Source organism: Impatiens glandulifera, chromosome 1 (genome assembly GCF_907164915.1).
Source record: "Impatiens glandulifera chromosome 1, dImpGla2.1, whole genome shotgun sequence".
Lineage (NCBI taxonomy): Eukaryota > Viridiplantae > Streptophyta > Magnoliopsida > Ericales > Balsaminaceae > Impatiens > Impatiens glandulifera.
The window spans coordinates 146228685-146246303 of NC_061862.1; the positions used below are offsets into that span (position 1 = coordinate 146228685).

Here is a 17619-nt window from a genome sequence, read left to right on the forward strand (position 1 = left end):
TGTTGATAGTATATATTTGATCATATTTTACATATATTTGTTTTTCAATCTAGTTCACAGTGTAATTTAAAAAGTTATAACTTTTCTTGGTTATTACATATTTTAATATGTTGAAATATTTGAAATCACAAATGTAAAGCTCAGAACATTTGTAATTAGAAGAAATCAAATTATATGTATTTGTGAGATTATACTAATTTATTCATTAAATGTTTTGACCCAAATGTTATTTGAGGCGAAGTTGAGTCTTTTTATCGAGAGGTTCGAACTTTAAATTGTTTCACATGAATCTCAAATTATCTATTTGAAGCGTTTTTTCCAAACGAATATGAACATTAACATAATATTTTTCATTTCTGAATCAATTTATCAAATTTATAAAAACAAAATAACAATTTTTTTTAAAATTATTTTCACAAATTACATATCTTTCAAAACATTCAAACCGTATTCGATGATTTTAAACAAGTATGTCTCAAAAATAAATTCTCAATTTAAAATGCAAATACTTCTAAATGGATAGAATGTATACAAAGTTATGTCATCGTAATGTTTCTTAATAAGTAAATAAAAATATATTTTTGTTCAATTTTTCTTAAATTACACAAAAAAATTCTTAAATTAAACAAAAATTTTAATGATCAAAACCAATTTCGACTAATTAGAAGGTATAAATCTTAAAAATAATACTTAATTCTTTGATAATTTAAAGTTTGAGCCTCATTTGATAAAAATGACCCAACTTCCAACTTCGAATGTCAAATAACAATTGGGCCTGTGTTTGATTCATTTATTGAGTTAATCATTTGTCTGTTTAATCCATTTTTAATATTTGTAATTGAGTTATTATATAATTTTATTGTAAGAGAAAATAATTATTGTATTTTTACTCAGTCCACCAGAAATGACTTGTACCGACACATAAATTAAGGCTTCGCGGCGTATATATGTATTACAGAAAATCTTACCGGCACATAAATTAGTGTCAATAAAAATAGAGTCGGCAAAGGTCTATACTGACATATATATTTTTTTTTTGAAAAAACGCTTTAGTGCCATTTCAATAAAAAAACCTTAAAAGTGGAAAATGAGTTTTAAGAAATAAAGCTAGACAAACCCTAGCTTTGTTGAAAACACCAACTGAGTTTCAAACAACTGAATTACAGAATAAACAATTGAATTACAAACAAGTCATCAAACAAGAATTATTTGAACCTTTCTTTCCTTGTAATGATTTTATAGGTGATATTCCATCTTTGACTGAGCTTTAAACTATCTTCATTAATCGAAATTCCCCTCCATGTATATATGAGAGCATTGTCATCAGAAATAATATCATCTCAAACTTTTCATTCTGTTTTCTTATTTTTGCTATGAATTCTTGTATTTTTATATCTCCATGTATTGTAGACCTGAGGTCCAAAAAAACATTTGAAAATATTTGCGTAGAAGCTATCACCCATAGCCTTTTTCTTTACAAACTTTATGATTTTGTTCCATGTACATGAAAAGTTAGTGATATTCATGTTATGAGTAAAATTAATCCACAGCTTGGATACAAACGTGCACTCCCTAAACATGTGGTCAATGCTTTCCCCTTTTACTGCGCAAATTGGACAATTGACGTATGGATTATTCATATATTTCTTAATTTTGTCTATTATCACCAATATTTTCTTGAATGTCGGACAAATGATGAATTGGTGTCAAGGTATAACCTTTGAAGACCACATTACTTTATGCCAATCGACCACCACCTCCTTTGTTCTGATGATCTTCCATCCTTTTCTTGCCACAAATTTTCCATTCATAACAGTATACAAACTCTTTGTATTAGTGTTTCATTTGAATTGCATATTATTGATAAAATTCAAAAATTTTAATTCCTTCTAGAATACTCCTCAAAATAAAGCTGCGTTTTTTTTCTTGAATATCTCTAACTAAGTACAAGAGACAATTTGTTCTAATTGTGACTCTAATAGATGGTAAATCCCCCCAAAATATTATAAGACTATTCTCTAGTCATGAATCATGCTAGAATATTATTCCCTTTCCATTACCGATTCTAAACTTCATCTTCTCATATGCCTCTCCTCTACTTTTTAGCATTTCATTCAAGGACCATGCCATTTCATTTATGATTTGGCATATCCATATGTTGACTTCTCCTTTCATCAATCTCGTATGAACCCATTTGACCCATAATGAAACTACTTTCATCTCAAGGGCCCATACATGTTTGATTGTGAGCGCTCGATTCCATATGACACAATTTTTAATTCAAGCGCTCCTTCTTTGTTTGGGGTACATACAGTTTCCCATTTGACCTTTTTGCCTCCTATGCCTTGAGTTTTCCAGATAAAGTCTCTCATCAACTTATCCAGTTCAACCATAAATTTTTTGGGAATGACTATTTATTGTGCCTAATATCCAATGATTCTCATAGTAACTCTTTTCACAAGCTCTATTCTTTCTGCGTATGACAAATTTTTTTGTAGCCCAACCCATGATATAATTTTTGACCTTTTCAATAAGTGGGCGAAAATATGAGCTTCGAAGTTGATTCGCAGATAAGGGGACTCCAATATATTTGACTGCAAGCGTTCATTCTCTTATCCCCATGATATTAAATATATTCTGATTCAAATCCTCCTTCACTCCTCTTATATAGAAAGCCTAATTTTTGTCTTCATTAATGAATAAACCTGCAATACTATAAAACATTGTCAGTGCTTCCTTGATTGTAGACATATTCGACATTTACGTGAGCCACAAAGAACAAATCATTAGCGAAACAAACTTGTGTTATTGCTTATTCCTTGTAGTATGGGTGAAATTTGAATTTATGGTTCCTTAGGAGCATTTTAAAGATGTAGTCCAGGATTTCCATAATAAGAACGAAGAGGTAAGGTGAGAGAGCATCTTATTGCATTACTCCCCTTTCACCATTAAAGAAGACATTATGTATGCCATTCACGCTCACAATGAAGTGAGGGGTCAAAACAGACTGCATTAACCACTCGATAAAAATGTTAGGTAAACCGAAAACATAAAGGAATTCATGGATAGATTCTCATCTTATCGAGTTAAAAGCTATCCGAATATCAATTTTGAAAGTCACTCTCAAAGATATAACTTTCTTCCCATAACCTTTCAATAAACTCTACATAAGAAGTATGTTATGGGAGATAACGCGATTTAGAATAAAAGATGATGGCCCTAAATTGATTAATTTTGAAATAACAGTTTTAAATATTTGCGAAAGGATTTTAAAAATGATTTTATATATTACGTTAAAGCATTAAATAGGACGAAAGTCCTGAATTTTTCCGCCAGTGAGATTTTGGGAATCAGATTCAATACTTTTTTCCATTGCTTAAGCATTTCCTGTTTTGAAAGAAATCTAGGACCCCTTCACTTACATCTTTCCCGACTATCTCCCAGTTTTCCTTGAAAAAAGTCGCATTGTATCTATCCGACCTCGGACTTTAACCTTCTTTCATCGAAAACAGAACTTTCTTGATCTCTTCATGATTGACCCTTGCTACCAGCTTATCAACATCCTCATTGTTGATTCTTCTTGGAACAATTTGTTGCAATTCCCGAAGTCTGAAATCAAATTCTCCTTTACTCGGTTTTGTTCCAAATAGATCCTTATAATAACTTATAGCTTCCTTTTAAACTTCTTCCTGTTCCTTAGAGCATTTCCCCATTACAGTCTTTCAATCTGATGATTTGGTTCTTGAAATATCGAGCTGCGCATTTCCTATACAAGAATGTAGTATTTTTGTCTCCCAAAGAAAGCAAGCTTTCTCTAGAATTCTGCTTGAATAAACTTTCTTCTTTTGAACAAAGTTCTCTAAAACTTGTCAAGTAAGGGTTAATTATGTGCCGGTGAAGATTTATCGACACATAATCTTATGCCGGTAAAGAACACACTACAACAAAACATCCTTCCAACGACCTTTATATGCCAACGCATATTAAGCGAGGGTAAAATTTAAAAGAAAAAAAACGTTTGTCAACATTTATACCTATACAACCACCTCTATTTTTATATATATAAACTTTGTTAAAATCCTTATAATTTAACTATTCTAAATTTTAATATTTTTTTATGATTTATTTTTAAACTTTATAAATATTTTATTTCACTATTTAATCTTTTTAAAATTAAATTTAACTTAAAATTTTATTAGCATTTAAATTTAATTATTATTTTTTATGTAACATATTTTTTATAGCATTATTAAAAAAAATTATTAATATATGTCTTTTATTTAATTATTATTTAAATTGAATTAAATAAAAAATAAAAAATAATATAAATTAAAAATAAATGAATTAAACATTATATTTAATAATAAAAATTTAACTTGTATAATTTTTAAAATTAGGAATCAATTTTTAGATAGGTAGAAAAGCCCATGACTAATTCTTTTTTTGTGTTGAAGAGACCCATTCATTTTCTAACCTACTGAGTTCTTCTCCGCAGCTAGTGTCAGTCTCCCCATTCATCTCTGTTTCTATGTATGTAAAACTTTCAACTCAATAAATTCTTTAATTCTTTATTCTCTGACATTCTTCATATCACCTAGATGAGTGTTATCTGTAAATTACTCTCCTACTTACGGTAATCATTCAATCTCCATATCAACTGCTTCAATTTCGACTCTTCCCATTCCATATCTATATATATATATTGCATTCCATTCGCACATGCAGATCATTCACGGTCATATACATATACTCTAGAGTTCTATTGTTGTTGTATGATGAGAAAACTCGTCCTCCATATGAGTCTGAATTTTATGTTAATAATATTAGAAGGTGAAGTTTATGCATCATGTTCTATTTATTTGATTGTATTTAACGAATATATTGAATATATGTATCTGATTCTTCTTTCAAGTCTTGTATGCTATATTTTTTTAGCACATGTGCAAGCCTTGAAGCCTTGAAGTGATTGCTTGTTTATTCTATTTGCTTTAGTGAGCGTATATTAAGAACATATAAGAAAATGAAATGAACATTATTTGGAGTGACCATTCTAACGGTAGAACTATACAAACTCGATTCATAATTTTAGTTTAAGCATATGACATTGTCTTTTAAACTGTTGTCTGTTTTGTTACTTCATTAGGATTATGTTCATCAACTAAAGCAGGATCTCTCTTTACTCTCTCACTTGTGTGTCTTTCATCCACATTTGCAAACTTATGGAGGTATATATACACTACCATTGATCATTAGTTGTATGCATGCTTATAATATGGTCTAATCGTTAATAACTGTTGTTTCAACAGTCAGGAAACCTTCTATCAACTGCATGTGGCTCTCCATGCTATGTAGTACTAGAGGTGAGAATTAAGTATAAATTCATCAATTTATCTTAAAATTGAAGATTAAAGGATGAACATGCATATTTATTACAGTATACTTCAATTGATAAAACAAATATTTTTTGAACAGTTTCTTACAAGAAAATGTTACGAGGGAGCCGCTGTAGATGTATGGTCATGTGGGATAATTCTTTTTGAAATGCTTGATGGTTATCTCCCTTTTGATGAATCCACCCTGATGAACTTGTATAAGAAGGTGCATTCATATCCCTTTCCGTTCATGCATCATATTTCAGATAAGTTGTTCTCATATCTAACTTTTAGTTGTTTGAAATTTCTAGTAAATTTATAGAGCAGACTACACATATCTAGAATGGTTTACAGAAGGCCAAAAGAAACTAATATCCAAGATACTTCATCAAATGAAAGTAAGACTAAGATGTTGATAATCTCAAGTAGAATAAAAATATTTGAATATATTCTGAACAAATTGTTCCAAAGCAGGAAAGAAAAGAGACAGAGAAGGAGAAACCACATAATACCTCCTTTATGAATGCTTTCCAACTAATAGCATTATCACATGACCTTGAGTTGTCTGGACTTTTTGAACAGGTGACACTCAAGATAGATATATGGTTTAATTACCAATAATTCTTAACATGTATGATAAAGCTAATACATCCCCATTTTTCACAATTTAGTATAACGGAAAACAGAAGATAACAGTTGGATCTAAACATACAAAGACTGAAACGCAGAAAATTGAGCTTGTTGTTGAGGGTGTAAGACTCTCAGTTCAAAGGATGAATGAGACCAAGTTAAGAGATGCATACAATCAATTTGAGTAAATATCTAGTGAGTTTAGGAAAGTGAGAGGTTCCACCCATGGTATAGCTAAAGTGGTAAGAGTCTTTAACTAAGAGGTGTGAGGTGACAAATATGATTCACACTGTAAGCACCTTGATTGAAGTGGGAGTTCATAGGTTAGATATTATGCTAGTCCTGGGTAAAAACCATATTCCTAAAAGAAAAGAAGGGAAAAAAACCATGGTCCAAAAAGAAAAGAAGAAAAGAAAAGAGAGTGAGAGGTGTATTGTTTTTAGGTTAGAACTCTAAGTATAATATTGAATGTGCAGATCTTGAGATTCTTCTTCTTATTTTTCTTGTATTAGATGTTTTTCTTATATGGTTGATCTGCTTATATGGAAGTTTTATACTTTTTGGTTTGAGTTATAATACTGTAAAAAGAAAATTAATCATTTGTATTTAGATTTTTATTTTGATGGTAGATGATGATTTGAATAGTGTGATTGTTTTGTAGAAATCCATTCACTACAAGAAAGTCTTTGTTTTCTTCCTCCTACACTAAATAAGATCATCTTCATCATCATCATGATATATTCATGAAACCACATCAATTCCTGCTATATGTCTTCCTCGTGTAGTCGTTTCAAATTCCTCCATCTATCAATCACTGTTATGTCTTGGATTTCCTATGTTACTTTAGGCTCATTGTGTTCTTCATTTCTATGGACCAACTTTGTGATTCAATGATTTTCAACCACAACCAATCCCGATGTTTTGGCTGCCTGGTTTGTTTACTGATTATGTTTCCATTTGTAAACTAGACTCATATGAAACAAAACATATTAAAGAATGAAACACCATTGTTTTATTTCCCCTTGTTCATTCAGAATTACAAAGGACTGTCACATTTCAGTATGGCTTGTTGTCAACAAGATTGAAGATGAAACTTTTGATGTTTAAATCTTATCGTTATTTAAATTCTATTTATTATGTTTTTTAAATTCTTTTGAGGCTTTAAGCCATCAATAATACAAATACCTGTCAGACTTTGATTGGTCTTGGTATAGAGGATAGACATTTTTCGTATTATTATTAGAAAAAGTAACAAAAAGATTGTTCATCTCTATATATGTAACTTAATGGTTTTATATGATTTTGCTTCTTTTAGGTTATCCTGTATGTTCTGCCATTGGTTATACATCGAATATTGGTTCTCAGCTCAATTGATCACTCACAGTTTATGTATTGTATTATGTGATCTCGATGGACTTCAGATGAGCCTTTAGTCATATTCATCTTTTTATTAAACTTGATCAAGAACCATCCTTAATTATTTTTGTATTGACCTGATAGACTGAAGAATGTTAGAACTTGTAGTTATGTGAGTCACCTAATTATACTACATCATGCTGATTATTCTTGAATTCAGTATCTGAAGATCCTTTTATATTTCTGGTAGGTTACATCTTTAAGATATCCGTCTGGTTGTGCGAAGATAGTATCAATTAATGGAAATGGATTTGGTTGGTTTGGTTCCTTAATAATCATGTAAGTTAATTTAATTCTTAATCTGCTCTTCATGCCACATTTTTGCTAATTAAGTTTAAAATATTTTCATAATTCTATGCGTATTTGGACTTTATTTACTGGCAGGTATTGTTTATCGATCCTACTTTCTCAGGATTCACGGTATAAATGTAAGTATGTATGCCTTTATTCTTTTGTTACTATGCATTTCCTTTACATTGTCTAAAACATCTTTACATTGTCTAAAACATTATAGTATATTGAATATAGCTCTAACAAATACTTGTCTATAATTCACCCTTCTAGAAACTAAGTTGTTATCGAGAAGACCCAATTTCATTCATCACAAGCCAACATCGAAATATACCACACAATTGCATAACTATAGATAATTCTTGTTTTGAGAAAAATAAAGTGCATATTCTAATTTTACAATAAAAAAAATCAATGAGCATATTGATTAGAATATTTATTCTGTCCTAGTTTGGCAATCTAATTTCTGCCACAGATATCAATAAAAATATTTGTACAAAAAAAATATAGAGTAATAGAATTTAGAATAAAGCTTGACAAATAAACATTTGTACAATTGATTGATACGCCAATTATGAAATATATACAAATATACACCTATTTTGTTTTTGTTTCTATAAAGTATTATAAATAACAATAATACATTATTTTATTTATGATATTGCCCTTCTCCTTGTGAGAGGGAACATGGGAGAACGATATTTTGGGAGTAGGGGTGAGCAAACCGGTAAACCCAACCCGTATTACCCAACTCATATTCAACCCAAATTAAATTACCCAACCCATAATTCAACCCATATTATTTACTAATATGGGTTGGGTATGGGTTGGGTTGAGTATGGGTTGGGTAACCCAAATTATTTTTTTTAATTTTTTTATTTAACATTTATTTGACTCATTTAACATATTTTTATTCGTTTAACACGTTTTTCACATTTTTGACATTTTTAATACGTTTAACACGTTTTTGACACGTTTAACACATTTTTGACACGTTGAACACGTTTTCTATGTTTTTGACATGTTTAACACGTTTTTGACACGTTTGACACGTTTTGACACGTTTTTTCACGTTTTCGACATGTTTAACACATTTTGACACATTTTTGGCACGTTTAACACGTTTTAACACGTTTTGACACGTTTAACATATCTTTCACATTTTTTACACGTTTCACACGTTTTCACATTTTTGGCATGTTTTCACACATTTCACACGATTTTGACACGTTTTGACACGTTTAACACATTTTCGACACGTTTAACACGTTTTCAACACGTTTAATACGTTTTTCACATTATTGACATGTTTCACACGTTTTTCACATTTTTGACACGTTTAACACGTTTTGACACGTTTAACACGTTTTGACACGTTTAACACGTTTTGACACGTTCAACACGTTTAACACGTTTTTGACACGTTTTTGACACGTTTTTCACGTTTTCGACACGTTTAATACGTTTTTCACATATTCAACACGTTTAACACATTTGACACGTTGGACACTATTTTCATGTTTTGACATGTTTAACACGTTTTTAACACGTTTGACACATTTTTCACGATTACGACACATTTAACACATTTTGACACATTTTTCACGTTTTGGCATGTTTAACACGTTTTGACATGTTTAACATGTTTTTCATGTTTTTCACATTATTAATACGTTTGTAACATGTTTAACATGTTTTTACACGTTTTTCACGTTTTTGGCACGTTTAACACGTTTTGACACATATTCCACGTTTTTGGCACGTTTTCCTCGTTTTTGGCACATTTTGATACGTTTAACACGTTTTTGACACGTTTAACATGTTTTTCACATTTTTGACACGTTTAATGTCAAACGTGTTAAACGTGACAAAACGTGTTAAAACTTATCAAAACGTGTTAACGTGCAAAAAAATATGTTGAACATGTCAAAAATATGTTAAATGTGTAAAACGTGTTAAAATGTCAAAAACGTGTTAAACGTGGCAAAAACGTGTTAAACGTGCCAAAAATGTGTTAAACATGTTACAAACGTATTAAACATGTTACAAACACGTTAGACGTGTTAAGAATGTGAAAAACGTGTTAAACATGTCAAAAACGTATTAAACGTACCAAAATGTGAATAATGTGTTAATGTATGAAAAACGTGTCAAATATGTGAAAAACGTGTCAAATATGTCAAAAACGTGTTTAACATGCTAAAAACGTGAAAAATATATTAAATGTGTGAAAGACGTGTTAAACATGTGAAAACGTGTTAAACATATCAAAAACGTGTTAAACGTGCCAAAAACGTGAAAACCGTGTTAAATTTATCAAGAAAGTGTTAACGTGCTAGTTATGTTAAAAACGTGTTAAACGTGCCAAAAACGTAAAAAAAAGTATTATGTTTGTCAAAAACGCGTTAAACGTATTAAACATGTTAAAAACGTGTTAAACATGACAAAAACGTGTGATTAGTATGAAAACGTGTAAACATGTCAAAAACTTGTTAAACATGTCAAAAACATAAAAACTTGTTAAACGTGTGAAAAACATATTTTAAGTGTGAAAACCTAATAAAAATATGAAAAACGTGTTAAACGTGTGAAAAACGTGTTATACATATCAAAAACGTGTTAAAATGTCAAAAACGTGTTAAACGTGCCAAAAACGTGTTAAACGTGCCAAAAACGTGAAAATCGTGTTAAACTTATCAAAAACGTGTTAACGTGTTAAATATGTTTAAAACGTGTTAAACGTGTCAAAAATGTGTTAACGTGTTAAATATGTTTAAAACGTGTTAAACGTGTCAAAAACGTGTTAAACTTGTCAAAAACGCGTTAAACGTATTAAACATGTCAAAAACGTGTTTAACGTGAAAAAACATGAAAAACGTGTTTATGTGTGAAAATGTGTTAAACATGTCAAAAACGTGTTAAACGTGTCAAAAACGTGAAAACGTGTTAAACGTGTCAAAAACGTGAAAACGTGTCAAAAAAGTGAAAACGAGTGAAAAACGTGTTAAACGTATGAAAAATGTGTTAAACGTGTGAAAAACGTGTTAAACGTGTGAAAAACATGTTATAAGTGAAACGTGTTAAAAATATTAAAAACGTGTTAGATGTGTACAAAACGTGTTAAACGTATGAAAAATATGTTAAATATGTCAAAAACGTGTTCGACTTAAAGTTGGAAGATGATTAGTTAATATTGGATTAATAATAGAGAATTAAACTAAATTTATATAATTTGGGTAATTTGGGTAACCCTAACCCAACCCAAAGTAAACTCAACCCATACTCAACCCAACCCATACTCAACCCAACCCATATTAACCATCCCAAATTAATATTTTGGGTTTGGGTTAGGGTTGGGTTTGGGTAAACCCATATTATGCTCACCCCTACTTGGGAGAAGAGGATCCCAAATGCAAGAACATGGACGGACAAGATATTCTCTTCTTCTTCAACTCTATCACAAACATATATTAATTTTCAGCAAACCATCACCACTTTTTTTTAATTCCCTTTTATGGGTTTCCAAATTTACTATTGAATTCTTGATGGTGAGAATTATTAAGGGTAATCATCTCAGGTTACCTCATGATTTTCAAGTAACCGGCGGTGGGTGAGAATTATTAAGGGTAATCATCTCAGGTTACCTCATGATTTTCTAGTAACCGGCGGTGGAAGTTGCGGTGGCAGCCGTAGGCGGCACAGGCTAGACCGAAATCAGAGCCATCGTCGGGAGTTGTCAACTGTAGAAAAGAAGAAATGTGGACACAACAACCAGGTTTATTTTTTCAAATTTTGTCTATATTTAATTCACATCAATATACCTTTTATTTTTTATCTTGATACCTTTTATTTTTATCTTAAAAATAATATGCATTTACATAATTGCAGTAGATGAAAAGGATATTCAAGAAGAAGATCAAATAGATGAAAATCATTCATTTCCAGTTTTCTATTTCATCTTTTTGTTCAAGACTACTTTGTTTGGAGATTTTTTGATTATGATTTTACGAAATAATTTTGTTGAGAGAATTTATGTTAATTTTGTTATAATTATAAATTTCAATAATTAGTATGAAGTAATTTTTCTTAATAATAGTTTAATTTAAAAATAAAAATATTCAAATAAAATTGTCAAAAAAAATCAATATTATAATATAAAAGAATTGTTAAAAATTAAAAAGACTTTTAGCACCGCTTAAATTAAGGTTACCGACGTTTAATTAAGTGTCGTTATAATTTGCGCACAACCTGCTTCTAGAGATGCAAAAATAAGTGTCGGTGATATTTTTGGCGACTCTTTTAAGGGTTGACAGTATTCTTTTTAAGCGTCGCCGAAAGTCTTTTTTTGTTGTAGTGACAATTATGTTCTAGTTATAAAAGTTACCAACACATAAACTTACGCCGGTAAAATTTGTAAAACTCTTTTCATATAATGATAGGATCGGTGCTATCAATAGAGACTAGGGTCTGGATATTGTTAATATCTTACGATAAACTCTTTGATAATAATCCTGTGAGGGATTAGTATTTATTTCTATTCTTCACAAATCCTATAAACTCTTGAAACGAATTCAAGTGCGGAAGTGTTCGTTGGATTTGAAGCTTTGAAAGACTGAATGTAAATGACAGAAAGTAAAGAACACATGGAGTTTTATGAATGTTCGGAGATAAAACTTCTACTTCACCCTTCTTCCACAACCGGAAGGATATCCACTAAATACTTTGAATCGAATACAACTTACTGAGCTAACTAACTCTCTGTTGAACATAATAGTCTCTGTTTAACTTACAATATTTTCAACAATATTCTCACAGCTAGACAGTAATTGAATTTCTCTCTTAATCTTGAAGAATGTAAGAAGTCAATAGGAGAAAGAGTAAGATTGTGTATCAGGTGACCGAGAGATCCATTCGTTGTTCATGAGCATCTATTTGTAGTAGAAGGACACCAAAGGTCGAATCTTCTTTGTGTACACGTGGCATGTGTCCATTGGAAGGACGCCCATAGTACCAAAGTACAAAAGACTCTGAGCAAATGGATTATGGCCGTACCGGACTGGTAGTGCGCTGAATATCCTCTGATATTGTCTTGTACTGGACAGGCAGTTGGAAGGATATTTGCGTACATGGCGTTCATTCATTTGATACAATTGGCTGACTTGTCAGACTACACAGAAGTGAGTGAAGCAGGAGTAAATGAATGCTAGTTAATTGTGGTTAAATGTATGCTTTCTTCAGACGACTGCTAAAGTAAGGCATTAGACGTGCTCCTTTAGACCTTGTCTAAAGGAGTTAGACGTCCTCATCTAACTATGCATCCTTTTAGACCTCGTCTAAAGGAGTTAGACGACCTCGTCTAACTACGCATCCCTATAGACCTCGACTAAAGGAGTTAAACATCCTCGTCTAACTACGCATCCCTTTAGACCTCGTCTAAAGGAGTTAGACTACCACGTCTACTATGCAACCCTTTATACCGCGTCTAAAGGAGTTAGACTACCACGTCTAACTATGTTTCCCTTTAGACTGCGTCTAAAGGAGTTAGACATCCTCGTCTAACTACGCATCCCTTTAGACCTCATCTAAAGAGTTAGACGATCTCGTCTAACTACGTTTCCCTTTAGACCTCATTTAAAGAAGTTAGACGTTCTCGTCTAAAGGAGTTAGACGCCCTTATATAACTACGTTTCCCTTTAGACCTCATCTAAAGGAGTTAGACTACCACGTCTAACTACGCATCCCTTTAGTTCGCGTCTAAAGGAGTTAGACTACCACGTCTAACTATGTTTTCTTTTAGACCGTGTCTAAATGAGTTAGACTTCCTCGTTTAACTACGCATACTTTTAGACCTCGTCTAAAGGAGTTAGACGACCTCGTCTAACTACATTTCCCTTTAGACCTCATCTAAAGGAGTTAGACTACCACGTCTAACTACGCATCTCTTTAGTTCGCGTCTAAAGGAGTTAGACTACCACGTCTAACTACGTTTTCCTTTAGACCGTGTCTAAAGGAGTTAGACTTCCTTGGTTTAACTACGCATATTTTTAGACTTCGTCTAAAGGAGTTAGACGACCTCTTCTAACTACGTTTCCCTTTAAACCTCGTCTAAAGGAGTTAGACATCCTCGTCTAACTACGCTTCCCTTTAGACCTCGTCTAAAGGAATTAGACGTCCTCGTCTATCTACGCTTACTTTTAGACCTCGTCTAAAGTAGTTAGACGATCTCTTCTAACTACGCTTCCCTTTAGACCTCGTCTAAAGGAATTAGACTATCACGTCTAACTACATTTCCATTTAGACCTTGTCTAAAGGAGTTAGACTACCACGTCTAACTATGTTTCCCTTTAGACCTCGTCTAACTACGTTTCACGTCTAAGAAAGCATGTTTCAAACCACGTCTAAAGTAGCATAGTCTTATATATGCACCCGCATAAAACAAATAGACAATTTAGCTTTATTCACAACTAAGTTTTTAACAATGATCATCAAAATAAAGGCAGCATAAGCTTGTTCTCTAGTTTATTTTAGTCAAAATAATTTGACTCAACATATAATTTTTATTATTATTAAATATATTGTTGATACAAATATAAATATATATTCTTAGACAAGGGGACTAATAGTCTTCATTTCAAGACATACAAAGAAATAAAAACTAAATTTACATCTTTCATAGGTTTTATAGGTAGTACACTAAATTCTGAAGCCTGCAAATTGTCACGGGCTGAAACTTGCTCACCGAATGTTTCATCGTCCCGTGCGACACTAGTATAAATTACCACAATACTAGCTACTCAATCTTTCTAAAGATGCAAGAAAATGAAACACTGAGAGAGAAAAAGATGGGACAATATCGTGTTTATTACAAGTGTGAGGTACAAGATTGTGAGGTATGTGAGGTGCTTGGTTTATGGACAAGCCTTTTTAATATAAAATTGAATGGATCATTTTAGATCCTCCTTAACCTAGGTTATTCTAGATATTTCTATAACGTAACCTAGACCCAAGAATTCCTAAAGACTTCTAGAGAATTATATTTACTACATAATCTTGAGAGCTCCTAGAGAATTTTAGAGAGTTATCTTATCTACATAATTTAGGACCTCCTACAGAATTCCAGAGAGTTCCATGACCTTACATATAACTAGGAACTCCTATAGAATTTTAGAGAGTTCCATAACCTACTTGGAATAAGGAACTCCTAGAGAATTTTAGAGAATTCCACAAAGGAGATAATGCTACAAAAACCTAGAAACTTCTAGAGAATACACTTTGTGGGCTTAACATAGTCACCCCATTTGAATGGTTCGTGACATTCTCCCCCACCTAAGTCGTGGCCATCCTTGGCTCGACCTTAGACCAGTGCTCGGTTTGATTTCTATCGGTCAGCTCCAATCGATATGAGACATTTCCCACATGTCCCTCAATTTTGATCGGTCCCTTATAACTTCACACAAGCCCCTTGAGCACAAATCACATAGACTTCAATTGTTACGGGGGTAACTTCTCCCTTCCTCAGTCCCCTTCCTTAACTCTACGCCCCTTCAGATCTGCCCATTTCTTCATCTTCTTGGTGACTTTATCCAAAGATGCTCGAACATAATTTGTTTCCTCTTCTACGGATATGGCGAGAGCGAAGGAGGACTAACATTGGACAACGTCACATGTGGACAAACCTCTTAGAGATGATGGTTGTCTAGTGCCTCTAGCCTTGAGCCCCTTGAAGTTCTTTTTGCACGCTCTCTGGACTCACTTGGGTACTTCCACTTTCCCTTGGAACCGTCACCATCATCCTTCCTAGCAAAAGTGGAAATTGTCTCTTTACCACGTTTGCGACCTCAAATGAATCTCATTGCCGAGAACATGCACATTCTCTCTAATTCTCTCCTTGTTGGTATCACGCTAGTCTTCACGTGATCCAAAATGATTAGTGAATCAGAATAAGGCATTATACAAGTATGTACCTAATTTAATCATTGTAATCCCAACACCACATCATAGTCTTCCATAGGGACTAAGGTAAACGAGACTGTCTCATTCTAGTCTCTGATCCTGGTGTGCACTTCTTTAGCCTCCCCTAAACGAGACTGTCCCATTCTAGTCTCCGACCACTGGCTTGGCTACATAGAAGGACACGACCATCCCTCTCATTGGGTTAATGCGAAGACCCAACGCCTTGGCTACTCCTTCCCGCATTAAGTTTTGTCCAGCCCTTGTATCCACTAGTATCTTGATGCGCCTTCCCCCAATTAAAGCTTCCATAAACATTGAGCCCCTCTTTATTCCCTTGATCGGCTCTGCAATACTATTCTTCACAGTATTGAGCAATCTCAAGGACCCCATTCGAGTCCCTTCCTCTTCCTCAGAAGACTCATTTCCTTTAACTACTGCAACCTTTTCCCCTTTGAATGGGCACATAAACTTTATGTGATTGTGAGCACCACAAATATGACAAACATTTGTCTTACCCGATTCCTCGACTTACCCTCTCGAGTTGTTGTGTGCATGTCCCTTCTTGGGTGAGGGGTCTCCCCCACCATTCTCCTCATCGCCTCGGATGAGCTTCTGCCTGTCCACGGACATCTTGAGCTCTATCAGTCTCTCCGCAACTGCAATAGCCTTGGAGACATTCTAAACTTTTGTACGTCTCTCAGATACACCATTCATGCGAGGAGAACCTGACATAGTGTATTGAGGTACAATTCCACATTCCTCTAGGAATTTAGCAAATGGTCCTGGACGATGTTCTCCTGATCCATCATATCGACCATAGTATTCACCACCACGGTCAGATCTGATAGCTTTAATTCTTTTACCAAACTGATTTTCTACTTCAGCTTTGTATGCCTTAAACACGTCCAGTGCTTGGGACTTCTCACTAATGAGATAAAGGTAGCCATATCTTGAATAATCATCTATGAACAAAATAAAATATCGTTGACCATTCCAAGAAGCCGTAGGGAATGGCCCACAAATATCAGTATGAATGAGTTCTAAGACGTCTGTAGTTCTGTTGGCACCCAATTTCCTTACGTTTGTTTTCTTTCCCTTAATACATCCAATACAAACCTCAAAATTGGAAAAATCAAGAGAATCAAGAATTCCATCATTTACAAGCCTTTCAATTCTGTGTTTAGATATATGACCTAAACGCTTGTGCCAAATTGATGCAGAATTTTCAGTTGTTAATTTTCTTTTAGTACCGCGATGACTTGTATGCAAAGTTTCATTATATGAGGCAATTGTATCAAGTACATATAGATTATCATAAACTGACAAAGAACCATTTGCAATAATATTTGAATTTAAAGAAAGACTAAACTGACCATTTCTAAATGAACAATAATAACCAAATTTGTCCAAAACAGAAATAGAAACCAAATTCCGTCTAAAAGACGGTACAACAAAAGTGTCTTTCAAATCCAAATAAAAACCAGTTCTTAATAATAATCTAAAATTCCCAATAGCCTCAACTTCAACTGATTTGCCATTTCCCACAAAAATGAATCTTTCATCATCACTTGGCTTTCGGCAGCTCAGGCAACCCTGCATAGAAACACTAATGTGAGTAGTAGCACCAGAATTTACCCACCAAGTGTGACTCGGTACTGAAGTTAAATTAACCTCAGAGCAAACTAAAGTAAGAGATTCACCTTTCTTTGCACGCCATGCGTGATATTTAGTGCAGTCCCTCTTCAAGTGTATGGATTGCCGACAAAAGAAACAACTAAATTCCTCATTCTCTTTAGTTTGTTGTTTCTTTTGCACGGGACCACCTGCAGCTTCTTTAGGGTTCTTCCTTTTATTCTTTTTATCTCTAAAATTACTTCCTGAAGCCAAATGAGCACTTTCAGTCCGATCTTGCTTCAATCTCTCTTCTTCTTGCACACAATATGAAATTAACTCATTA

General features: G+C 33.0%; 1 protein-coding gene across 1 annotated transcript; it reads left to right on the top strand.

Moving 5' to 3' along the window:
- Nucleotides 1-5219: 5219 nt before the first annotated feature.
- Nucleotides 5220-7989, top strand: LOC124909679 (CBL-interacting serine/threonine-protein kinase 21-like). Its single transcript, XM_047450338.1, has 8 exons — nucleotides 5220-5225; nucleotides 5307-5360; nucleotides 5473-5598; nucleotides 5847-5954; nucleotides 6044-6124; nucleotides 7609-7697; nucleotides 7803-7838; nucleotides 7947-7989. The coding sequence occupies exons 1-8, from the start codon at nucleotides 5220-5222 to the stop codon at nucleotides 7987-7989; spliced, it is 543 nt and encodes a 180-aa protein (XP_047306294.1).
- The last annotated feature ends 9630 nt before the right edge of the window (nucleotides 7990-17619 follow it).